The sequence below is a fragment of the Bicyclus anynana genome, chromosome 7 (genome assembly GCF_947172395.1).
Source record: "Bicyclus anynana chromosome 7, ilBicAnyn1.1, whole genome shotgun sequence".
Lineage (NCBI taxonomy): Eukaryota > Metazoa > Arthropoda > Insecta > Lepidoptera > Nymphalidae > Bicyclus > Bicyclus anynana.
In genome coordinates this window covers 1389694-1416688 of record NC_069089.1, presented here as the reverse complement: position 1 = coordinate 1416688, position 26995 = coordinate 1389694, and the positions used below count along the sequence as shown (strand labels likewise).

Here is a 26995-nt window from a genome sequence, read left to right as displayed (position 1 = left end):
TGTCTAGGAATTGTACATACAATTGAATTTATCACATCAATTAACCTAAATACTACAAATCTACTTCAAGCATTGGCTGCTTAGTGGCAAAATTAATCTTGACGGGAACTTTTTCTTAGTCGAGCTAAATCGTAAAATCTTTTAATGATAGGCAATTATTAAATAGAACCAGTGTCCCGCGGTTTGGGTATTAGTGTTAGTGCTCTTTACTATACAAATATACAACAATCACATACAAAAATATTCTTTCAATGTTACTTGTAATTCCTCAAATTAGCGCGTTGTATCAAACAAACTCTTCAGCTTTATAATACCTACAAAACACCTGTTGAAAATATGTATGGATGGTAAGACAAATAGCTCATTAATTCATTAACGTATGCCACCCATGAGTAGGACTCTAAATTTAATTTATTCTTTGCATCTAATTCAATATTTGTCACCCGCTTCCGAGTAGGTAAACATATAAATTGATTGACTCACTGACTCATCGGCGTAGGTGGACATTGTTATACATAAACCGTAGGTTTTGTATATACATTAGATCATCTACAACTAATACCGGACCTTAGTGTGTAACCTTGAATTTTTTTTTTTTTTTTTTTACTTTTTCGTACTATATATTTCTTCAATAGTACGCAGAATTTTAGTTAAATTACAATAACAATTAAGTTAAGCCTTGGTGACACGAGTACAGTTTAAATGAGGTAAAAATAAATCTAATGTCTTTTAGGTTTTAGATCAACGCTAACCATTCTTTCGCTTTTTTTAGAAAATGTAAATAAAATTGACTATTGATAAACATTTTTCTTAAAATAGAAAGAAATATCAAATATGTGAATATGAAAATTGTTACATTTTGTCTTAAAAGTGGATTCGATTAAATCAACAAAAACATCATTCACAAAGAATAAAATAAAATCGCTATCACAAATTTTATACAAAAAAATATTTTCGAACGAAAATTTTGCCGCATTAAATCATTCAGCATTCGTTCAGGATTGTAAACGTCAGAAAACAGATTAAATATTCCGATTAAGTGAATGTACGATCGCGAATGAATATTCATAAAGCGATTCGCATTTTTTTTGACGTTTGTATTTTTCTTTAACATTTTTTTAAATTCACATAGGAAAATACTGAATCCAGTTTAACGGCTGTAAAAGAGTTATTTTATTTTCAGTAAACCGTTTGTAGGGAAATGGGTGTTGAAAATTTTATTTACCCTTGTTTTCCAGTGAATTTTTAACCACACAATCAGTATAAATAAAAAATAAATCCCTATATCCCTAAAATTACACCATATTTTCTCCTGGTTATACCATAACTAGACAACGACTTAACCTATTTCATTCATAAATATTTATATTTTCTTTTACAATGTAGAACTTTTTCATGGAGCGAAAGAGTTAAAATATGTATAGTTGTTTTAAATTAAATTTAGTACTTGAATTTTTGGAATTAGAGTTGGTATTTGAATTTTTCTAAATACACATCACGCTACGACCAATAGGAGCGGCGTATCAATGAAAATTGTCGCATAAACGGAAAATATATTCCAACTAGCTGACGCCGCGCGGTTTCACCCGCGTGGTTTCCGTTACCGTAGGAATACGAGGATAATATATAGCCTATAACCTTCCTTGATAAATGGGATATCTAATACTGAAATAATTTTTCAAATCGGTCCAGTAGTTCCTAAAATAAGCGCGTTCAAGCAAACAAACAAACTTTTCAGCTTTATAATATTAGTATAGATTAACTGTTTTCTTTGCATGCGTAAAAGCTTAAAGTTACGCAAAAATGTTGTGTGACGGAGTTGTTTTAAATGTTCCAAAAGTGATTCCACGTGGACGAAGTCTATGTGTTACTATAAACCTACATCAGCATTGCTGCAAGGCGAGTTGTGGGCAAAGAGTCGCGACCTCAACAGCAAATAGACATCGCGACACGTCACGTCGATTATGGCGATTGACATTTCATCTCAAGAACATCAGCGTCGTTAATTTAACGTTTGCTGATAACTGCACTGACACTTTGACATTAATCAGCTTTTAGCCCTCATTCGCACGAGAGTTTTTTAACGGATGTTAAAAAAAAAGCGTTCAAAGACAACAAATTTTTTTTTTTTCCACATTCCCAAGTATATGTTTGTTTTTAAAACATGACGCTTTTTTTCGAGCAATGTTGCATTTTCAATTTTGGGCGTTGGATATAAACCTTCATTTAACTTCACACTATTTTGACCGTCCGTTAAAAAAACTGTCGTGCGAATGAGGGCTTATTATAATTCTTGTATACTATTTCTTACTGCACATTTTTGAAGTGATGATGCAATCTGAGATGGAAGCGGGTTAACGAGTAAGATGAAAATTCACACCCTTTTCGGTTTTTACACGACAACGTACCCGAACGCTAAATCGCTTAGCGGTACGTCTATGTCGATAGGTTGATAACTAGCCACGACCGAAGCTTCCTGCCAGGTAGATATGTACCAATTAAGAAAATCATCATCATCAATCATCCCCTTTCTATATTAAAACGGTGGCAGATTTTTATGAAAACCTTCAACCCTTATTTAATCTGATATGGGTAAAATCTTGAATATTTAACCAAAGTTTCAAATCACAATAATCCGCATACACAAAGATACTCGTAGACAAATAATGTAATACACTGTTATTGTCTTGGGTTTAAATCTATCCCTGTCAGTTTTAGTTAAAAATAAAACAAATCACATTTAACTTGTTAAAAACTCTAAATACTAAGGTATAGAAATTACGGTTGAAACTCAAGTAAATTGATGTTAGTCATGAATAGGATGTAAAATGTTAAAAAATTAAGGCCAATAGCAAAACTTTCTTGCCGGCTTCTACACAAACGTAAATTAATGACATCAGTCTATTACTTCCTCATCTCTAAAAGAATCCGAAACGTTTTATCGTATCGGATCAATTAAGTTCAATCTACAGCCTACATACGCCGCTTCGTAGCCTGTATGAGACCGCGATCACTCGACACTCAGTACCGAACTGAAAGCCGAGAAGCCTACACCTCGCGCTTGTAAAAAAAACAAAACTTAGTTTCCCGCGTTATTCCTTTAGAAGTTTAAACATAGAATTCTTTTTTCAAATTGTGTTTGTCTATCATTCTATAAAATTAAAATCTCGTATTTATTTAAAAGAGAAGTTTGGGCTTTGCGTTCTTGTTTGTTTTTTTTTTTTAATTTTTAACAAAAAAGTTTTGGGCCATGTCGGCGGACGTGCTAAGTGACGATTTCAAGTCCCGTCTGCACTTGACGACGAAAACAGTAGGGCAGGAAAGAATACGGAGGGCGAGGGAGAATAACGAGGATGTTGCCATATTGTCTATGTTTTTGCCAAATGCAACAGCTGAGAGGGAAAATAAGAAATTCTGCTGCGCGATGAAAGACCAGTGTCTGCTCGGCGATTCCAGGAAAACTATTGCAGGTTACTACATTTTTTTATCCTTGTTATATTATCTGCGAATTATACGTACTTGTAAATCATTTAGTAAATGAAATAGATATTATTTATTATTCGATTAGTTAATATATTAAACGCTATTTTATTTATTTGAAGTATTGGGAATTTTCTGTTTTAAAAAGTTACTTTAACAATTCAACGATTATGTTTTGATATTTACAATTTAAAATTTCGGGTAAAAGTTGAATATTATTTCATTAATACTATATATTCTTTTATCACATTGACACACAGCTTTTTTTTGTTTAGTTGAAACATTAAAAATATACTTTGTCAAAGGAGAGAAATTTATAGAATTTTGTTTTGTTTGAGTCACTAGTTTCTGTTGTCAAACAGGCATACCACGTTTAGAAACAAAGTAAGTGTGGTTGTCATTTCTTATTTGAATCTGTTTTACCCAAACCCAGCTACTAGGAACCCATAATCCGGAAGTTCACTAGATACTTAATAATAATATATAAGTAGTTTTTAGATTAACCATAAAATGATAAAGACGCCTATTTAATATTTAGTCTAAGCTTAATGCAGTAAAACTAATTATCATCTACTATCCATAGCTCTTTCATTTACGCCGCGCCATTAATTCATTCACTCGTAATTGAATGAAATCCTCTCCTTTCATTCAATTAGTCCTGACATTCGTTCGGAGACCGGGCTTTAATTTCATTTATTAGCCACAGAGTGAACTGTTGACGGTGATTACCTTTTTAAAAAATAACATGTTTTTTTTATATTTGTCTAGTAACAAAGTTTGAATCGGAAGCAAGGAAAATAATGAACTAGGAAATACTTATCTCTTTATGACAACTCTACATGTAATTGTTGGCTGTGGGAAAGGCTGAAAAAAAAAGGAAAATAGGCACAACAATAATAAGGCGGAAAAAAGTGCCTTTTATAATAACACTGGCAAACACCCACGATTTTGTACTCTAACCATTTTGATTTCTAAGTTTAGACTTTAATACAAAGTTTTCCCTACCATTTCGCACTCTTAATTTTATGTTCCTAAAAGTGTTCCCAGTTGTTCTAAAAGTGAAATGACTGAATGAATGAATATAAATAAAAATATGTTGTTAATAGAAACTTTTTTTAATACAATCGATTTCAAAATCAACACAAAAATGTGCTACACTAGCAAAAAAGAATATTCAAAAGTAACTTCCTCTTCAATTTCGATCTTGAAAACTTATTATCTACGTACGTAGTACGTATCTACGTAACTCTAAATAAACGTATGCATTTTGAAAAGCATGTGGGTTTGACCAGTCACTGAAGGCCTGAGCCCGCGCTCAGCAAACACTGAGCTCACGCTAATTAGTAAACTGAGCTGAGACCTTCACCCCAATCAGGCTCAGTAAATATCAAACCATTTAATACCAATGACATAAATATTAACTTAAATAAATAAGTACATGTGATACATATGCCGTGTCGTGCCGTCGTGAGTCTTGACTTAAGTCCTTAGTAAAGGGCCATTTTTTGGTGAAAGGATGCCCTGAAATTTAATATCTATCGAATAGATTTCTCATACATATCATCATTATTATCATTAGACTCACTGCTGAGCTTGAGTCTCCTCTCAGAATGAGAGGGGTTGGGCCAATAGTCCACCACGCTAGCCCAATGCGGATTGGCCGACTTTGCACACGCAAAGAATTAAGAAAATTTTCTGTTTTTCCTTCAACGTTTTAAATGAATAAACAGTCCTCTTCATCTTTATAGAACCTTTTAAGACCCTCTCCCATAGTTAAATATTAAGGGCACTGAATAATTACAAGTCCCATCACAAGTTGTTATTTTCTTCCATCACATTAACTTCCACTGCAAACTGCGTCATGGAAAAATGTTCCTACAAAATATTATTTGCTTTGCTGGACACGGGATGGATGGAGTAGGGATTATGTAAATTATTTTTACTGTTTCAAACAATAAGTTTTATGAGGTATGAGCTGTTACCCTTTTCCGGAAAGATTTGAGTATTCAAAAGCGCTTGAGATGTAAACTAACTGAAATTGTATGATTTTCAGTTTGTAGTTGACTATTGATATTTATATAATATTCAAAATATTATTATGTATTTTTATTTATATACCATAATATTTCTAAATAACTGACGAATGGAAATTGAAATTATTAATTTGATATCATTAAATTTTATACTTAACAACGCCGCGCCGCGCGCGTATTTAGCCGCGTGGTTCCCGTTCCCGTAGGAACACGGGGATAGTATCTACATACTATCCCGGTATTCCTACGGCATAGCCTTCCTTGATAAATGGGAATTGATAAATTTAACACCAACAGAGTTTTTATTAACGTGGTTTTCTATTGATAAAAGAGCTTTCAAAATCGGTTGAGTAGATCCAGAGATTACCCCCTACAACACAAACTATTACTCCTAATAAATATTAATTTTAAACACGATCTTCGGTAGGTACGTTAACAAAAGATTACCAACTCATCAGGTTTTTGTTAAAGTTTCTTATTATGTTATTGCGATAATATCATAGTGTAATGACAATTACAAAAAATAAACTATAGGAAAAACCATCAATAAAAATATGAAAAAAAAGAAATACTTTGTAACGAAAACGATTACGACTCCATTGTTTTCTTCTAGCGCATTATGTTTTGTAAATATTGTTCTTGGAATTCATTCTTGCTCAACAAAATAATCGCGGAACATTAGATCGATGGAGTAGAATTTATGTAAATAATTTGTATCTACTCGTTGTTTTGCGAAACGTAATATAAAGTATAGTTTAGTGTCAATCGATTCCAAAGTTATAGTTGTATTGATTATTATTTTTTAAAAATGACCAATCTTTCTTCCTACTACGCGTCAAGCTAGGAGTGTTGTAGTATTCCGAAATCCAAGATCGAACCCAGGACCTCTTGGTCTATAACTTACAACTGTGAATATATTAAGGATATTTTATGACATTTATTATTGTTGTATATAATAAATTATTACGTCAACGACAGACTATCGATTCCACTTGTGCAATTATTGGTCCATCGTTAATTAATATGCTTAATTACGTCTAGTCAAAACTGACGTATTCATCATAGCAAGTAAAAATTAATGCGCAACTTTATCACCTCATCTTTATATTATTAATCTTTTAAACTACTAATCAAATTTTAATGCGGATTTCATCATTAGATAGTGATAGAAGAGGTAATTTATTCGTATTTCCGAACGTGGACGAAGTCGCGGGTGTTCGCTAGTTGTTATTATATATTGACATAGCAAATGTTTTAGAAGTTACCATTTCTAATATAGAATGGGAATATTGGTCATGTCATCTTTAAACATGGGAAATATTATCTACTTATTTCCAAAAAAAAAACATATAAATACCTAGCAATAATAGCAAATATAGCAAGCAATAATTTATATAAAACTGAAAAACATGTATATGTAAATAAAAGGACAAAGGACTTGGAATGCTCGTAAAAGGTACTTTAAGGTAGGCCGCATAGAAACTGCATTTATTTTAAAAGCTTTTCCAAGTACAAGTCACTTCGTATTATATATCTACTCCTATACGGAAAAGCTGAATGGACTTCTTCATAACAACCACTTTTCATCTGAGATATTTCCTTCTAAAACTGAATTTAATATTTTGATAACAAGAAAACTGATTTTCACTGATATTATTTAAGAAAAAGTTATGAATTTGACATAAGTACGTAGAGAGGCGATTTATTTTTGCAAACTATACTTTTAAAAAAATATTTATAAGTATATGTAGAGAAAACTTCGAGAGCTTTACAACATTATCAGCGAGTGACATAACTACGAGGATACATCTACAATATTCATAACTAAAGTCAGTAATGTTTAAATTTGAAAAAATAAATAACTCCTATATGTTATAACAAAAGTTATGAAAATGATTATTGTATTAATATAGTAACTGAATTTCAGAACGCTTCGTGTTACTAGTTGCATGTAGCATATCGTGTATCGATTTAAAAAAATACTGGCCACATGCTAGGACAGGAAAAGAATAGAGTGGCTCTCTATTTAAATTTGTAAAAAAAAATATTTTAATATAGCTGTAGTAGTATTTTATGTATTTTTGCGATGAATCCTATACTAAAACAGACAGCAGGTAATTTTGATATATATACTAAAAAGTACATGTTTGTTTAGTAAACATAGTAATATGAAGTGAAGCGGAAATCTCCGTTTTATGAAGTAAAAATACATTACGTCTGAATTGAATCGACATAGAACACTAATCACAATACCCGTAAGCCATAAAAGAGACCGTAACTCAGAAATGCCAACCAATAAAAGTTTGCTGTGTATATGTCAATATAGTAGTTACAATCGCGTGATATTCTATTTTGTTTGACGATTTAGTTTATTATTTGTACTTAAGCTGTGAAAGTTTCGTTTTGTTGAAGAAACTTAAGAGTTTAAAAAAACTCGAGAGCCTTTTTGAAGCCGGTAAAAATAGAGAAATGGTCTAAGATGTCCGAAACTGGAGATTTCGTACGAGTAGGTTTAATTTTTAATTTTATTTTTCAATGGCAAAACAGCTCCGTTTTTTACTATGAAAACCCTTTAAAATTAGGAATAAATAGTTTCAAAAGTGGTCGTATATAGTAGAAAATATCTATAAGTTCAATTAATACTTAATTATTTTTATATATTCCTCATACCAGAGAGTACGCAAAAAGATGGATGGTAAGAGAGACCTTTGTATTCAATTGTCTGTGGTATCGTCGCTTTTCAATGTAAATTTATTTATTATTTTGATGGTGAGGTTTTATATACCAGATTTATATACAGGGAGTACATATTATTCACGGTTTAATACCGAGACGTCATGGGTTTGAACCGTGCCCGTTGAAATAGTAGTTCGTACCTACTCTTACCACACTCTTGATTCTATGCGACTATATGCAGGGCAACGGGAACATTGCTTTAGTTTAAATAGACATAGCTAATACTCTTTTTTCCAATTAGCAAACTCTAAAAAAAAATATTTTCCTTAAATAAATACCTACTAAATACTTTTTTCCTTATCTCAAGACGAAAACTGAACTATTAGTAGGTAGTTATATATTTTTTCCTTACATAAATACTAAATACTTTTTTCCTTATCTGGAGAGGAAAACAGAACTATTAGTAGGTAGTTATATATTTTTTCCTTGCATAAATACTAAATACTTTTTTCCTTATCTCGGGACGAAAACTGAACTATTAGTAGGTATTTATATATTTTTTCCTTACATAAACACTAATTACTTTTTTCCTTATCTCGAGAGCAAAACTGAACTATTAGTTAGGTATTTATATATTTTTTCCTTACATAAATACTAAATACTTTTTTCCTTAACTCGAGAGGAAAACTGAACTATTAGTAGGTAGTTATAAAAAACATGGCTCGTGTTCGTTTTTCTCCGTATTGTATTAGCCAATGTTTTCTAAACGACTTAACTATTAAAGGAATTTTTTTTAAAAAATATAAAAAAATTATTTAAACTATAAAATTTTTCGCAGACGCCCCGCGTTTTCCCATGGGATTATGGAGATGAAATATATAACGACACTCACAAATAACGTAGCTTTCTTAATAGAAAGAAAATTCTCTAATGAGAATTTTCAAAATCGGTTCAAAGGAAATTGAAAAGGAAAATGTGCAGGTTCATTACACATTTCATTCCTTCGATGCATTCTTTCAATTCATTCATTCTATTTTCAGACTACATACAAAGGATTCAGTAAAACATAAACGGGGTCTGAAAGGCGTACTCGTAGAATACAAAAGGCGGCCTTATCGCTTAGTAGAGATCTATGCCAACCTTTTTTACTCGATACGCAATTGCAAAATATTGTTATGTTAATTTTCAAGAACACAATTTATAAATACGTACGTATTTAAATTTTGACCTAACAAGTAAAAACAATTTCTAGTATTTCACCAGGGTCTGTCTGGTCATTTTGTGCAATTATCGTTTTTTACGAACAGTTTTACGGTTGACTTTGACCCAGTATGTAAATAAAAATACCTTTACTGTATAAATATTTACGATAATGGAGAATTTAAGTTTTAAAATATCACTTACTGGCTTGTTTGTGTGTAATAAAATCGATAATTGACAATAATGCTCACACACATTTTCGTAAATAAATCATAAAAGGTTTTTGTTTTTGGATTTTTAACAGTTCGTCTTTGAGCATGCAACACTTGGTTGAAAGCCATTACTTAATTTGCCTTTGTCATGAGGAAGCATCTCCAGTCCATAGACCCTTAGCTTCGTAACAACCCTTCACTAGATACTTAAAGTTTAATATATTATTTTAATGGTGTTTTTCGACGGTATATTATATATTGGTCACGAACCTATACCACAGCCTTTCTTGATGAATACTGTTTACCAACAAACAAATTAATAATGAGGGTAAAAATCACTAGTCATTTCACACCTACTAATAATTATAATTAACTTCTTCTTAAATTAATGAAAATAAATTTGATTAATAAGCTTAGAACAATTAGAACCATTTATACACAAACCATACATAAATTAAAATAAATAAATAAGACATGCCTCTTCTACCTTCATTTCTAATTTCTTTGTTGCTAAACAGTACTCATCAAGAAAGGCGGTAGTATAAGTGTCTAGCTGGACACACTCGTCGTTATCAACCCATATACGGCTCACTGCTGAGCTCGAGTCTCCTCTCAGAATGAGAGGGTTTAGGCCAATAGTCCACCACGCTGGCCTAATGCGGATTGTCAGACTTCACACACGAAGATAAGTAAGAAACACACTATTTCTCATATTTTGCCAAGGAAAGCAAAGAAGAAAATTTTCCAAAACCTCTACAGTCCGAACTCCATAATTATCTACCATATCTATCATCTATGGTAAGAGCATGGACTGATAAACTTCCAACCTTCCTAAAATGAGGTAGGTCTATCGCAGGCTACCCACTAGGTTTCTAACTTCCTACTCCTATATAAACATAGATAAATATATATGACGTCATCGATTTCCTCATCTCCGTTTGGCCGGCGAAGGTCGTCGGTTGAACGGTCAGACGTACGAGTATGTTGCGCTGTATATGGGTGTAGACGGGAACATATGGCGGGCGGTTCACCTCAACCTTCGCGTTGTTCCACAGCCTCGGCCCTTGGCCCTGCTGTGTATACGCTTCCCAGTTAACTAAAACAAAACCTCTTTTTTAAAAAAAAAAACATCTGCTATCTATACTAATGTATAAAGCTGAAGAGTTTGTTTGTTTGATTAAACGCGCTACTCTCAGGAACTACTGGTCCGATTTGAAAAATTCTTTCAGTGTTAGATAGCCCATTTATCGAGGAAGGCTATAAGCTATATATTATCCCCGTATTCCTACGGGAACGAGAACCACGCGGGTGTGTCATTTGATTAATCTCTATTTACATTAGGTCTTCTTATATCTATGCTTTCATCCGTCCATACTGTTACGACCAAATCTGTGAACTAATTTTAATGAAATTTGGTATAGAGATAAATAGAAACAGAATGTACGAGTAGTAGTATTATGCTGAGGTACTGTTTAAAAGACCCGTATGTTGGTATATCCGTAATTTTCTCAAATGCTGTTAGTATCATTTTTTAAAGAATATTTTTAATTGATTCTCGAATGCCAATATTGTCATTTTCATTTAACTGAAAAGTGTTTTTCAGATAGCATAGGTACGGTGACGGTTCTTTTCACTCTTGAAAGTTTGCCGCGATTCATGATAATAATACGTATTATAAACGTCATAAGGTAACTGTCTCCGTACCCATGCTACCTGAAAAAGATTTTAGTCTGGCCCCTTTTTCTGTGGAAATTCTAGTCAACATATTCTGAGGATGTTAAAATTTCGGAGTAAAACGTACATAGATGATTAATTAATCAGGTCTTGGTGACTTTCGCTAGAATAGTTCAGCTTCTCGTAGTGAAAAGCAAAGTAAATCAATTACTCATTATTCATAATGAACTTTCACAAAATATATTCATATAGCAGTCTGTTAGACTACATATTACGATATACATACTTAGTAGAAATACTTTTAACTGTAACAACATAATTCTAGAATTTCAATGCATTCATAATTAGTTTCAGTTTCAATCAGAATAATGCATAGCGAATCACTGTAATCAGAATTTTCCATTCTCACCGCTTAATTTACGACTTACAACGTATATAAAACAAAAACAACATTTTTACGTTCATCGGTCGGACGGAAATTAAAATTACGGAATTTTATTACTCAAATAAAATTACGTGAACAAAAATTATTACTAACACAAGATGTTAAACTTGTTTCAAAGGTATCCGGTCTTAAGAGAAATCTCTATAATATTTTAACACATATTTATTAAAATCTATATGAAGATAAAATTCAATTGACGTGCGAAAATAGCTCGACCGATTTAAATAATGCTTTTGTGAGTTTCATCATCATTATCATATAAGCCGATGGACGTCCACTGCAGGACATAGGCCTTTAGGGACTTCCAAACATCACGATACTGAGCCGCCTGCATCCAGGGGTCGACCAACACTGCGCTTTGTAGTGCGAGGTCGCCATTCCAGCACCTTGGGAGCTCCATTGCCACTTCAGATTCGCGACTCTTTGAGCTATGTCGGTGACTTTGGTTCTTCTCATTTCTGATTCGATCACGCAGAGATACTTCGAGCATAGCTTGTTCCATCGCTTGCTGTGTGAGTTTTGTGAGTTTAAGACTCCTTAATTTTTTCATATAATGCACCTGTTGGGAAAATTTGATGAAGACTGAAATTTGTTAGCTGTTGCTTTTCCGAAATAAGATAGGTAGAGCGTAGAAATATAAGAAGATTTGTCACACGTTCGATATTACGTTGATGCTCGAAACTTAATTGTAAACTACCCACACGTAACATAATTAATAAGTCGTACATAGTCATTAACGTAGTCTGTATAAACTCGTAATTCTATACAAAAACAAAGTGTAGAAGCCGTATTAGTATTAGTCATGCTCCTATTAGTATAACGACGTGTTACATCAATATAACACGAAGGATTTGACGCTATTAAGCCGCACACACACATTCACGTATTCCGAACTAGTCCCTTTTAATCGCAGTCACGTTTTGGTCTCAATACAAAACTACGAGAATTCATATAGGTACAGAACATGTAATTAACATATGTAGAGATCTGAGATCGGCTATAATAAGTGATGTAATTTTTATAAATAATTAACGGAACAAGCAAACAACATGAATGAGTGACAATATATCTGTGAGATGTTACGAATGACTGAAAAATTGTAACACCCCGCAGGATATGCTAAATGCACCTACTTAAATACACCTCTGTGTAATGTAGTAATCCCAAAATACCCCTATAGCTAGTGAATCTGCAAATAATATGTTGTTACTTTATCATCTTTGACGTATGCCAGTTGACATAAATTTAAATAAATGAAATTGAGATTTAACAAATGTCATCCGGTGGCTAATGGTGGATATCATACAGTAGGTAGATGAAATTTCGTCAATTGATTTGAACAGGCCAGCTGATGGGATCAAAGCAATTCTGTTCGGCGGCAGAAGTAGGTAAACAGTGACAGTGAGTAGCACTTCCCCGGACATGCTCTCTCTTAAAGAGTGACACTTTCTGTAGTATTACTAAAACAAACAGCTTTTTATTGTATCTATAGTTTCCAAGTATTCCAAATTCAATTTACTTGAGCATACTTATTTTCTATTGTAATTAAAGGACTATTCTGTAACGATGTTTTATAAAACTCGTAAGTTCGAGTTTCGAATAACTCTTCTGTATTTATCTTTCTATAGTAGGTATAGTGTTAAACAGAGAGAGGCAGAATTGAATTCGTAACTCACACTGGCGGATTATATAAACATCTACTCTCTTAAACTCCCAAGTAAGTCGTGAGCCGCTGCCCTCGCGATGTCAAAATGAATAACTACCCGCGATTATAACATCTCGCAGTGAGATTGTTCACGATTATACTTACATTAATTAATTAGGAGTACGTGCTCTTCCCACTCGCGCCACTGACATCACCCAGCCTACTGCCGTCAACGACCTTCGAATCGTGTCCGTCCGTTCCGTCTCAGTTTAGCTATCATAGCGTTGGTTTATTTAAAGCGTCCCGTATAAGAGAAGGAAACCATACAAACTTTCGTTGTTTTGTCTTTCTGTCAAGAACTTTCTTGGTGTATCAAATTGAAATTAATTTGACTTCTGGTAGAGATCCAGACAGTAATAATGTACGTATTAATGTAGAATTATTAAATAGGCTAAGAAGCAATGTTCAATAGCATGAGTAAATGGAAAAAATACCGAAATAGGATTTCCAAAAATCTTACTCGATTAATCTCAATCAAATGTATAAAGGGGAAAATATTGTTGAAAATGTATGTTACCCCTGTGTAATTGTCAATAATGTAAATGAAAAATTATGATCACATGCATAAGCCCTGCATTAAGAACTAATAATAATCTAATAGACGTTCTCACATCTAGGCTTTAACATACTGTTGCCACATAGCCTAAATATAATTTTTAATATAGTATAAATAAATTATATTAATATTATATACTATTTATTAGCTTTTGTAATTTGACTGTGTTTTCACCTCCTATATTTTACTGCTGTAACTTAATTCGTCACTGAACTGTATGATCGCTAAGCTGTGGTGTCGTAGGCGAAGAATTTTGAACTCGAGTGCTTAAGCTATAATTAAGTCGTAGAGGTCGACCAGTTGCTTATAAATAAACAATAGAAATGCTTTAGGTGATGTTTTGCGATAAACAATTGCATTGTTAATTATGCAGCATAATTTGATTACTTTATTAAGGTGCTATGCACTTCACATATAAAATGTATCCCACGGTCATGTGTCTTTATTTTTGAATTTACGGAGTAGGTACATACTTCAATCTACTAATAATATTTTTAAATCTACACCGAAATTAAAGCAATTTACGAGTACATAAAAAACTTCCAAATTGAATTTAGTTTTTGAGAAAACGGCATACATATTCTAGTTTATAATTGATGACCTCCCTTTTTTGAAATGGTTAGTCAAAAAATTGCTTTGTTCTTGTAAATCTTTGTGGTACTATCTCATAAGGAACTCGCTATGTTAGCTTTACTGGCAATACTTAAAGTCTATGGTATTGTACACACTTCATTCCGAGGTTTAGTGTCACTTGGCAATAAGTGATTGCCGCCGCATATGAACATTTGTAACATAGAAGAAACAACAGCGTTCAAATACAACAAATGCATTTCCAAGTATACACGTCAGCGTTTAAAACGCGAAGCTTTTCGTTCTAGCTGTGTTGCATTTTCAATTTTGACGTTAGAAACAACAGTTAGTAGTCATTTAACTACATACTATATTTGAACGCTTTTTTAACGCTCTTTAAAAAAACGCGACGTATGCTCGGTGGATTTACAAAACGGAGGTCTTGGGTTCGATCCCCGGCTGGGCAGATTAAGATTTTCTTAATTGGTCCAGGTCTGGCTGGTGGGAGGCTTCGGTCGTGGCTAGTTACCACCCTACCGGCAAAGACGTACCGCCAAGCGATTTAGCGTTCCGGTACGATGCCGTGTAGAAACCTAAAGGGATGTGGATTTTCATCCTCCTCCTTACAAGTTAGCCCGCTTCCAACGAAGACTACATCATCATTTACCATAAGGTGAGATTGTAGTCAAGGGCTAACTTGTAAACAATAAAAAAAAAGACAAAAGCGCAAGTCAATGCACTCCAAAGTTTACCCACGAGTGAAAGTGTGTATTTTGCATCAGAAATAGAAACATGTTAAATAGTGACCGCCGTATATTCGAAACAAGTTAATGCTAAAGCCGGTCTTAAACTTATTCCTATTGATACAGGGAGTAAACTCCTTGGAGTTTAAGTAGTACCTACTCCTATATTCATGATCCTATAATCCTAATCTACACGACAGTCATGAGTCATGACCCTTCGCTATCGATCCTTTGTCTAAAGCACAACTCAAACCTGAATTAAACATCTCTGCCATCAATTTAATCTGGGACATCATTTCTCGTGTATATGCTAAAGAAAATATAAGAATACGCTTATATTTAGACGACTGATGGTCTGGACTCTGGTCCATTGAAACTAGCTATAGCTATGTTCCAAATTTCACATTTGTCTACTATAATATGACGGTAGCATGGGGTACCATTACACCATAGTTTTTTTACATCAAATAAAGCTTCTATTGAAATCTGACCTAAAAAGCTAATGGATAAAGCTCCGCAATTTCGCAAATCACGGCGTATTATTGCGGTACTGTAATCCTACTAAAACTAAAAAGCATTATCGAAATAATATTTCAATCAAAAGAGACGATGAACTTAAAGCGGCACACGTGAACTTACTGTATTTTTTTTTATTTGTACAGCCCACTCAGGAAAATTTTTATTATAGCTTCATCTTGATGAGACGCTCAACTTTTTTATTCACGAAAATTCTTGATTCTGGTAGCTAACTTGGTTACCAGGTAATAAAAAAATCTGATCGTAGGAACGAGATAATGTATCACGCAGTTTGTAGGGCATTGTGGCTGTTAAGGTGTTTAACTATTAATTAAGTAACAGTATAAAAACATCTGGTTAGTAAAAACTTTTGGTACACTCCCCTCCTCCCAACTTGTATCAATAACGGGATTATTGCCAGATCTTCGTAGAATTATCTAATAAGATAACTCTACGAAGCTCTGGAAATTACAGACAATGACTCTATAAGTCATAGGGATAACGAGATTGAAAACGATAGGAACCCCAACCCTATATGGATAGTGTTAGTAATAGTTAAACAAAAGGTACGCAAGTCAATGCACTCCAAAGTTTACCCACGAGTGAAAGTGTTCAGTACCAGGAATAGAACAGAACACCACACTAGTATTAAGTTTCCATTTATAACACGACAGCGAACGTCGCGGCTGCTAAACCCACATTGTGGACGTGAAACGTAAATATCACATCTGGTTGGTACCACAGAATACAATAATAGTATAATATTACTTAATTATATTGTTCATAAACTTACAAACCTAAACATTGTCCTACCATAAATAGTCGGATTTAAAAAAATGTTTTTGTGTATGATAAGTGACGAAGGCTTGATTTAAAGAACTTAAATGAAAAGTTGTCACTGAAGATACTCGCAGTGTTGGTCGAGCCCCCACCAGGTGGACTGACGACATCAAGCAAATCGCAGGGATTCGCTGAATGCAGGCAGCTCAGGATCATGATGTTTGGAAGTCCCTACAAAAGGCAGTGGACGTCCATCAGCTGATATGATGATGAAGATACTCTACGAAATCGAACTTCAGAAAGGGGTTCTAATTTGACTTAGGTTGGGCTTGGGACCCACTCATACTAAAACAGCGGAAGTTAAATCATTATCAGTCGAAGAACGATCATTGCTGAACACAGATCTCCGTCTCGAGTCGAGAAATCAGACAAGATTGTAAATACAGAAGACAGTATGCTTCCCTATATCTATTTAATGTTATTGGTCCACATAATGGGGGATCGATCAACATTACGTTTTTCGGCGTGGGGTCCAGAAATCATAAACCACAACAACCATCGGCCCTTCGAACTACGAGTATGTATTCCGTCTAGTGCCATATCCGCTTTGCGATTCTTTTTGAATCTCCTCATTCCTAAAGTTAAATAAAAGCAAGCAATATCATAAAATCGTGTAAAAAGATAACTCAGTGGTTGTGTAAAAAATAGCAGATACCCTCCAAAGCTAACCCTGGCCTCTTTTAAAGCATTATCAACAAACGATAAACACATTTGGTTTGCAAATGTGCGGACCAACACTAGCTTAACTGCGCAATAAGTGGCTTGTAATGGCAACTTTATTGCGACTACCTTCGTTTGTAGCCTTTATATGGAGCAGAATTGACTCCTCTATGTAAAACATGCACCTGCTTTATGCATGTATGCAGAAAGCTAGGTCAATCTGTTTATTGTGTCTAGCCGTTGAAACTGCTTTAATATTGGAATACGAGTATCTTAATGACATGTTATTCTATTGCTTTAACATCTGACCTTAAACCCCCATTAACACGAGAGTTTTTTTAACGTCCGTAAAAACTCTTATGCGAATACATAAATGTGCTCCAGTATACAAATTCCTCCGTCTATTCAAGCCGGCATCCACTATCGGGAAGAAGATATGATGGGCACATCTCTTCTTACGCCACTCTAGCGTAATCAGTTAAGACAGAAGCACGATAACCTCCTAAGATATATATCCACGAGATATATCGAGTCGACAAATGAATAAATGTCGACCAATACGACGCAATCGAATAAATCTCTCTAGCTTTTGTTGGTGTGGGATTCAACAAAAGAGAAAGCTATATTTTAGATTCCACCTGCTATTGGTCTTTGTCTTCTTCTTTCTTCTTTAGATATGTCTTGCTGCGAATATTCGGCTTACTGGTTGACCTACTAGTATAAAAGAACGCATAATTGCGCCGCTATTATGTCATTGAAAAATTCGATTGAATATCTCTAAATCTAATTTTCGAGTACTGCCAAACAATCCATGCAAATTTTGATCAAACACAAATACCGAAGGCGAAACAGAATAATAAGTCAATATCTGCGCCCGATCTGATCCTGTGAATACAAATGTACTGAGCTTCAGAATACGTGCCACGTGCGCCGCGGTTTGACAAGCTTACAGTTAATGCAAACGCTTAACATAACAAGAGTCCGCTATTGGCTATTCTTCTTTATATCCTGGCTGAGTTTCTCACACTAGGTGTGTTTTTTTTATTATTTTATAAAATACATATTGAAATAAGCCTTGCCATACTGCAACTTAAACCACAGTTGCTTAACTTTCACACTCATAACTTTAATTTTAAGTTCGACCTCATAACAATAACTTTTTAATAATGTAATGAAAAACATCCCATTCAATGGGAATATTGCCTTCGATCTTAATAAGAAAACTATCGCTACTTACCCGAGGTGAACTATTCTACAATGCGATATCCTGCAACAGTCATCCTTATTTATACCTAGTTCTACTGTTTCTGCTACTGTTACGCATATTGTGTCTGTAGTTACATACAAACATACTTACTATTTACACCGAAACATTGCGTTACCGCTCATGGTAGTAGTCCTTTCTCCAGCTCTATCTTAAAAAGCCTTAACTGTATAATTGGTAAACGATGGCGACTGTCACTGGTCACGCGATCTGTAACTTAAACCCGCCCGAGTCGTGCCGTTAAACTCCGCCGAAAACATAATATTATGTGAAAGATACAATTTCGCAAGTCGTTGAACTTGGTGTAAGATGGCATTGGTTTTATTATTTTTGGCAAAAGTTGATTTTTGCGATACTTTCACTGGAAACTAATCTTTTTAAGCTCATTCAACGGAGCTTTTGAAAATACTTTTCATTCTCATCATTTCTTCTAAAAACTTTAATTTTAAAATGTTAGATGTCGTCATAATTTTGTCTAATAAATTAATGTTTTACATAAAAATGTGACTCGTTGTCAGAGTTTTGTACCTCGAAAAGAAAAACGACATTCTTACTTGCACTTTCGTTATCTGTTTGCCAGAAATGCGTTAAAGTTGAAACTAATGCTAAATATTAGCCTGCATCCCTTACGAACCATAAAATGTCCTCCTTGTCGGTAATCGGATAAAAACTGTATACTTAAAAATGAACTTGAAAATCGAACACAACCGTCGCTACTCGTAATAACCTTCAGAATGCACGAAAAGACATTGATTGTTTAAAATCTTTCGTGTATCGTTCAGATATCCTGTAGCCCGTATAACCTATGAACTTGGAAATCAAACAAATCTATCGTTCGGAACCTTCAGAGCCGAACAATGCATGGATTCGCGTGCACCCAAATATCCTGTATCAATGCCGCATGCAAGCACCGTGCCACGCTTCTCAAGGACACATTAAAATCAGTATCTGTACCGTCACGCCATCGATGCCGATGCCAATTTACGATCGACGATAGCTGCGCAACATGAACCAATTCAAATTGTATTAATATCGTGATGCATATAAAATTTACATTTTAGAAAGAAATTTTAAATTCTAAACCTACGATCAATAAATAGTTAATCGTAGGGCAGCAGTGGACAAAGTTAATATAGCCTTGAGGCTACTTCAATCATTGACGATTGCTAACCTCCGATAGGAGATGGCACTAAAAGAAGAAGTTTAGTAGTCAGGTCTGGCACAAAAATACCTCCTCCAAGTTTTGCACAAGATACAGACTTTACAAATGAATATAGATAGATATAGATGCAGACTTTCAAAATGCTCTCTTTTCTCTTTTGCTATTAACTTGAAAAAAACCCATCTGACGTACTACGTCCACAAATGGTAAGGGCCCATATCCAAAAATGTCTCTTCGCCCCCTCTTCTGTGTACGAAAACTAGATTAACAGTTTATCGGTTTTGCGTACAGTTCACAAAGAAAAAGAACTTATTTTTAAATCTCACCTATCCTATTTTATCTTGACCAATAGCAGTATCTAACGGTATATTAAAATATGTATTAATCAAAAAGAATTACGATTATTATAAATATTTCATTCTAAGTTTATGAAATTAACATGCAACATCAATCTTTGGACATATTTCTATAGCTTTCTTGGTGTTTGAAGTTTGAACACCGTTAGCTGTTCCAATCAAGATTTGTTCATCATAGATTTCTGAACATAATTAATTTAACGAACCGTATCGACGCACATTTATCTTGACTGCGAATATTTCTCACCCACGGGCCACGCCTGTGCGGATTAATGTTTTCTTATTAACTACTTTAGGTATTACATCATCCATCTTGGACCATTATCTTACTAAAATAGAAGGCAAAGCCATATGTACCTATTTGCTTTCAGCTTTTTGTATCATACATGATTAAATTCTAAAAAACATACATGATCTATCTACTACTATAGATTATTGTTTAAATCGTGGCGATCTATTCAACTAACCTGTAAACTTGTTAAAGTGCTTTGTCTCTTATCTAGAGATAGTTAAATAACTACGAATTACAATACTTTGTTATTTTTTATAGTTTATTTGCATTTTATGCTTACGACCAAATTATTCCGTTGCTTTTAATCCTCTGCTTTTCCGATTCAAATAGGCCTTTATTGGATGATCAAGGTTAAGTCAACAGATTTTATAGATATACTAAACCCATTTTTAGAGACCTCTTAAGAAACAGCAACCTCCTTTTTGGGAGATGTTACCCTTTTTGAAAGATACTCGTATTACGAGTGGAATAAAAAGACAAGGTGGCCAACAGTTCAAGGAACATCAACAAGGCCTTGACCTGTAACTGAAAGGAGTCTTTAATTAAACTCGCCTCGAAATACTCCGAACACGATGTTTTAATTGCGCATGTTGTTTTTAATTTACTTGGCGAATTTAAGTGCATTCCTCCATGTTAATTAACTAATTGAAATTCGGAAGCAAGATTTTTAAATTACCGTATACGACATACGTATACTATACCTACAACTTCCTCCATATTCATTAACTAGCTATTTGCCTTAACAATATAATATTTCATACCATAAATAGTCTTATGTGCAAATCAGATGCATATGCTACATTACCTACTGTATAGTTTCATTAAATCCATTTAGAAGTTTTGCGTAATAACTAAAAAACACGTCCGTTCTCGAAAACTTTCATTTTATACTACACTAGCTTGGACATCAGATTACTCGTAATAGTTAACCTTTACAACGATCCGAACCGAACAATCAGATTCGTTAGAAGTTAAAATTGAACTAATCTGTCGAAATATACAGTCTAGAAACTCCGATTACGTTAAATAACGCGTAAGCTAATGTCATAGATTTAGCACTGGTAACTAATGTTACGACTAGAACTTCGAAAGTTGTAGCCAGAACTTTCGGAGTTCTACGTAATAAACTGAAAACACCGTAAAATGTGTCACCGTTGCCATATTAGGAAAGTTTCAGAATTAGAAAGTTTTATCACCCATTTACGATGTTTATAGATATTATGATCCAAACTCTTTTGAACTGTTAGTTTTGAGGTTGGTTTAAAATGTGAAGAACTACGTAACTAATATTTTTTCGTAACGAATCCAAAGGGCTTTTATTACTTTGACTTTAAAAATACAAGGTTTTCTAATATCTCCCCTAAGAAGAATCGATGGGCTTGCGGTTATTGGCGTACCTAAACAATTATCTGCAAAACAATTGTTATTTAGTCTCAAGGAATAGTATAACAAAATTTACGGTATAACCTACACATTAATAACTCACCAAAAGCAAATTGAAGTACGAATCAACAAACATACATATAATTATAATGTTTGTTTAAATTTCCAATAACTTATTTCATAATTGTTTTAATTTGACGATGAGCGCCCATTGCAGGATTTAAATCTTTTTTTTAGGGACTTCCAAACACCACGATTCTGAACCGCCTTCGTCCACCTATTTTTTGTTTTCAATATCATCCGTGTTTTATTGATTCTTTAGGACAATTTTGTGTGTGTGTTTGTCTTACTTATATAAAATGTTTGTATTGTTACAGGAACCAAGAAGATGGAGTACAAAACGCGCCAGTGGCACGAGAAGTGCTTCTGCTGCGTGGTGTGCAAGAACCCGATCGGCACCAAGAGCTTCATCCCGCGCGAGCAGGAGATCTACTGCGCCGGCTGCTATGAGGACAAGTTTGCCACGCGCTGCGTCAAGTGTAACAAGGTACGAGTGTGATGATTGAAACACGAAGCGCGTCAGTGGCACGAGAAGTGCTTCTGCTGCGTAGTATACAAGAACCCGATCGGCCCGATCGGCACCAAAGACTTTATCATCATCTCTTCCTTGTCTCACTTAAATGATGTCGGCAAAATATGTCTGTCTTCTGTTCTCTTTTATTAAATGGCAACTTATCATCTTCTTCTTTTACACACATAATATCCTCTTTTACACACTCCATTTGTCTCTTCTTCGGCCTCTTGTGTCAACTTGCAATTTTATCATTCTTCTGGTAATATGATTTTCATTCCTCCGCATCAAATGTCCATACCGTTCTAACCTTCTGCCTTCTGACTTCTCCTTTGACAATGAAGATTTTATTATATTTTCGGTAGGGAGCACGTTTTTCCACAAAACCGCAAAATCCGGAGTTTGCGGGTGGTGGATATCGGTCGAAGCATTGACCCATCGACCATCGACGTCCACGTTGACACTTCGGGACCTGTGACATCCATGCCAATACACAAGACAAAAATTTACGAAAGCAAACGTTATGAACTTTCATGTATAGATTCAGTTTTCATTTTACTTAAAAAGGAACAGCACCCTTGTTTTTCTTTAATATGATATTGGCTTTTTCACTCCTAAAAATGATAAGCTTATTAATGATATTGCAGTAGAAGATTTAAAATAGGATCCTCGAATGATGCTCGGATTTTAATAAAGGATTAAGGCTTGACATTTCCCGACCGATTTCACAGTATCTTTCCTCTGCAAAGTGTCGATAATGACCCAACTGTTCCAATTTCCAGATAATAACGCAAGGCGGCGTGACGTACAAGAACGAGCCGTGGCACCGCGAGTGCTTCACCTGCACGCACTGCAACTCGTCGCTGGCGGGCCAGCGCTTCACCTCGCGCGACGACAAGGCGTACTGCGCGGAGTGCTACGGGGAGCTGTTCGCGAAGCGCTGCACGTCCTGCACCAAGCCCATCACTGGTGAGCCTCATCACATCTTTGCCACAGCAGCTCTTTGAAACAACTCGTCGCTGGCTAGCGCTTCACCTCGCGCGACGTTTAGGCGAACTGCGCAAAGTGTTGTTCATGAAGCGCTGCACCTCTTGCACCAAGCCTATCACTGGTGAGGCTATAGCAGCTCTTTATCATTACGAACTCTAAACTACAAAGTTTAGCGTATCGCCGAAATGCTGCCTGTCTATCGGTGTTCTACAAAATATTTCTCAGGGAAGTGCGTTCAGGAACTGTTTGATCTTGTACCACCTTCGCCGTTCTACCACAGGACTGGTAGACATCGCAGAGATCTTCACCGCTACGTCGTCGATATTCCTGGGAAGCCTACTAAGCAGTTTAGTTCCTCTTTCCTTATACGCACTGCAAATATTTGGAATATTCTTCCAGCTTCCGTTTTCTCGCAATTTGGGTATCTTTAAGTCAAGTGAATATGCATCTTCTAGGCAAATGGGTTCCACCATGGTTTTGCCGTACCATCCTTATAACTAAAAAATCCCAGCGTTTAACATAACGAAAGGCTTTTCATTACAGACTTTTAGACCAACAGATCATTGAGCATTACGCAACCTATATCATTGTATTTGCAGGCATCGGCGGCACCCGCTTCATCTCGTTCGAGGACCGGCACTGGCACAACGACTGCTTCATCTGCGCGCACTGCAAGAACTCGCTGGTGGGCAAGGGCTTCATCGTGGTGGAGCAGGACATCGTGTGCCCCGACTGCGCCAAGGAGCAGCTCATGTAAATCCCTTCGCCGCTCTCTTCCACGTACCAACTCCCTTTTGGCATATTTGATAGCTCCTTGTCGAAATACTTTAGGCACATCTTTCAGATTATTTATCATTGTGTTGATAGTTCCTTATATAACATGATTTGTTTATATCATTTCTATAAACTCCCTTCTGATCTGATAAATTCGACGCAAACTTCTAACATCTTTCAGATTATTTATTGAATATCATGTATGAAATTGTGGTAAAACTTCCTTATATATTCCTTCCATAATCCAATAAACCAAACATATGCTTTTTGCCACCTATATTGAAGAAATTTGGTATATATTTAACCAATTATAGACGTTATTCAGAAAGAAACATGCCAGCTTCTTTCTGAATAAGGTCGTATACTGTATATTTTTCGTCATAGTATGATAATAGTTTATCGATTATTTCGTATGACTTCGACTTCTATTAATTTAAAAAGATGTGTTAATTACTGTTAATTTAAAAAAGTCACTCATATCACTTGAAATATGAAATTAAAATAGTATACGGTTGAATTGGGAAACCTCTTCCTTTTTTTGAAATCGGTTAAAAATAGTGCCACAAGGGATTTTGTATCTGTAAAAGAGAATACCTCGCTCCCGCTCTAACGCACACCATTCTCTCGTCACGTCTCTGTCGCACTAATCGTATGACTTCGCAGACAGCATGATGTCACCCAAAATCTTCAACACACATATCAACTTTCGAGCGACAATAAATTTTTGTTTAATTCCCTTTTGAAATAGTAATTAAAGTTATTATTATATCAAGAAATTCTAAAAAAAAGAAAGAAAGATTTATAAACTAGGTATGATTAAATATTATTTTCCCTGCAACCTGCAAATTAAGCGTATTATATTCGTACACAAAAATAAAAATTGTCTTGTAAATACAGGTCCACGATTGATATTATCAAAGATAAAAAAAAATATTCTAACTTATGTACTTTACTAAAATTATTTTTCTTCGCCATCGAAATTGGATATGTGTGTGTGGAGTAACGTAAACACACCTCCGATTAATTTCAATCGTAGTCGAATCGAAATTTTTTCAAAGTTCACCTAATCGGATAACTTTTCGACCGCTTCCACGCTAACGGTGTGTTAAATATATAAAAAAAACAGTGACTAAAATGTGTTTTTGTCTGTTTGCACTCGTATAGCGACAGTGTACTGCCGATAGTCGCAAACGCGAGAGATTGGTGCGTGTTCAAAACAAAGGATATGCCAAGCGACCAACTTAGCGACCTTGCCGACAAATTTACTCGCACTAAGGTCAAACCGTAGTCTGTTACTCAAGTTGTTGACGATATTTTTTTATACAAAAACGAGAAAAATCACAAAAAAAATACATATTATAAGTATATAAATTAAAATGTGAATGCACAAATATTTAATTTCGCTTTTCTACTCGTTAAAATTATTTAAGGTGTTTATATATTTTGTTTTTATACTATCGTTGCTAATCTCAGTCGTGTCGGTACCATGATGTGTAACTGTAATGTATATGTATAAATAACAGTATTTTACGCTCGTATTGCCATATATTTTCGCTTTGGCTGTTGTATTAGTCCTTTAGGTATGACTTACTCGTGTATTTGTCAATTTACCTAGTGCAATTCACATGATGCCTTAATAACATATCTAAGTCAATTTCGAATATATTTTGTTGCGTTGTAATGTGACGATTTATTGTATTTGAAGACATTCAACGCTAACGAACGACTGGAGTCGAGTGTAGCCAGTCGGTATAAAGTATTTAATTATATTATTATTGTGTAAGTGCTTGTCATCGTTTAAACTGCGTAACATTAAGTATTAAGTGTAATTTTATCGACGAAGTAAATGTATGTTTATATTATTTAAGTATTTATTTGCGAGTGTGCACTCGTGAGATATGCAGGTCCAGTGTTGCCATACGCCAGTGGCCGGAAGCTTCCTAACACTAAATGTTTAAGTGACGTCAGTCATGTAGGTTTTACTAATAAATGGATAAATAATAAAGTATTTTCGCCCTCCAAAATGAGGACCGTTCGTTATATTAATGTAATTGAATGTTATATATCTATTTTTAAATAATGATACTATTTTTTTAGCGTTAGACTTGTACTATAGGAGTAACATCCGTGTTTTGAGCTCGCAGTCAGCGGAACGACCACTCATTTGTAAGGGGAACACTTTGTAAGGGTATTTATTAAGGGTTTAAATTATTGAAATGTTAAAAGATTAATTTATAATAATATACATTTTTAAATTGCTTAGCTGTGTGATCTGATCTAATAAAACTTGTATCTACCCATAGTTAGATTGTATAATACTATGAAAAACTGAATTAAATGATCAAAAGTAACTTTACCGTTTGTTGTTATTTGCCTAATCCGAAAATAATTTCCTTTGCAATTAATTTTATGTATAAGCACTTTTGTAATATCAAGTTTGACTTCTTGTAGAAATTTTACCACGGGTTCGGAAGGCAGGCTCTGCTGAGCAACTCAACAGTTTCTAGTTTAAAGTAACCATTCTTTACAATATTAATTACTATCACATAAAATTTCTAGCTGACCCTGCCAACGTTGATTCTGTCATATACTTCCATACAAAAATACTAAACAAGTGTCCAGCTATTGCCTTGTCCATCATGATATTAACTTTCTCTAGACGATACAATAATCCAGTATTATTTATGATCAATGACAACGGAAAAAGTAACTACGCCTGGAAAGTACCAATGATGCTTAATATATCAATGATTCTGAGTACCAGGATCGCAAGTAAGCAGGTACTTCTTCTTCTTCTTGGTAGCATTCTTCATTGCTGAAGGTCGTGTAAGCACTGCAGTCCCTTCGATGCGTTGTTAACAATTTGCCTCCACACAGTCCGGTCCTCAGCTTT

General features: G+C 34.6%; 1 protein-coding gene across 5 annotated transcripts in view; it reads left to right on the top strand.

Moving 5' to 3' along the window:
• The window catches only part of LOC112047339 (four and a half LIM domains protein 2), a 212296-nt gene extending 185838 nt beyond the window's left edge, over positions 1-26458 (top strand). For 2 of the 5 annotated variants that reach the window (XM_052882721.1, XM_052882720.1), the window contains 4 exons: positions 22145-22314; positions 23121-23307; positions 23928-24081; positions 25267-26458. In XM_052882721.1, the coding sequence (XP_052738681.1) occupies positions 22145-22314; positions 23121-23307; positions 23928-24081; positions 25267-25390 (635 nt within the window). In that variant the 3' untranslated portion in view covers positions 25391-26458. Of the gene's footprint in view, positions 1-3008; positions 3471-22144; positions 22315-23120; positions 23308-23927 lie in introns of those variants that run through there. The other 3 variants (XM_052882723.1, XM_052882722.1, XM_024084435.2) reach the window with 2 other exon arrangements.
• Positions 26459-26995: the final 537 nt, after the last annotated feature.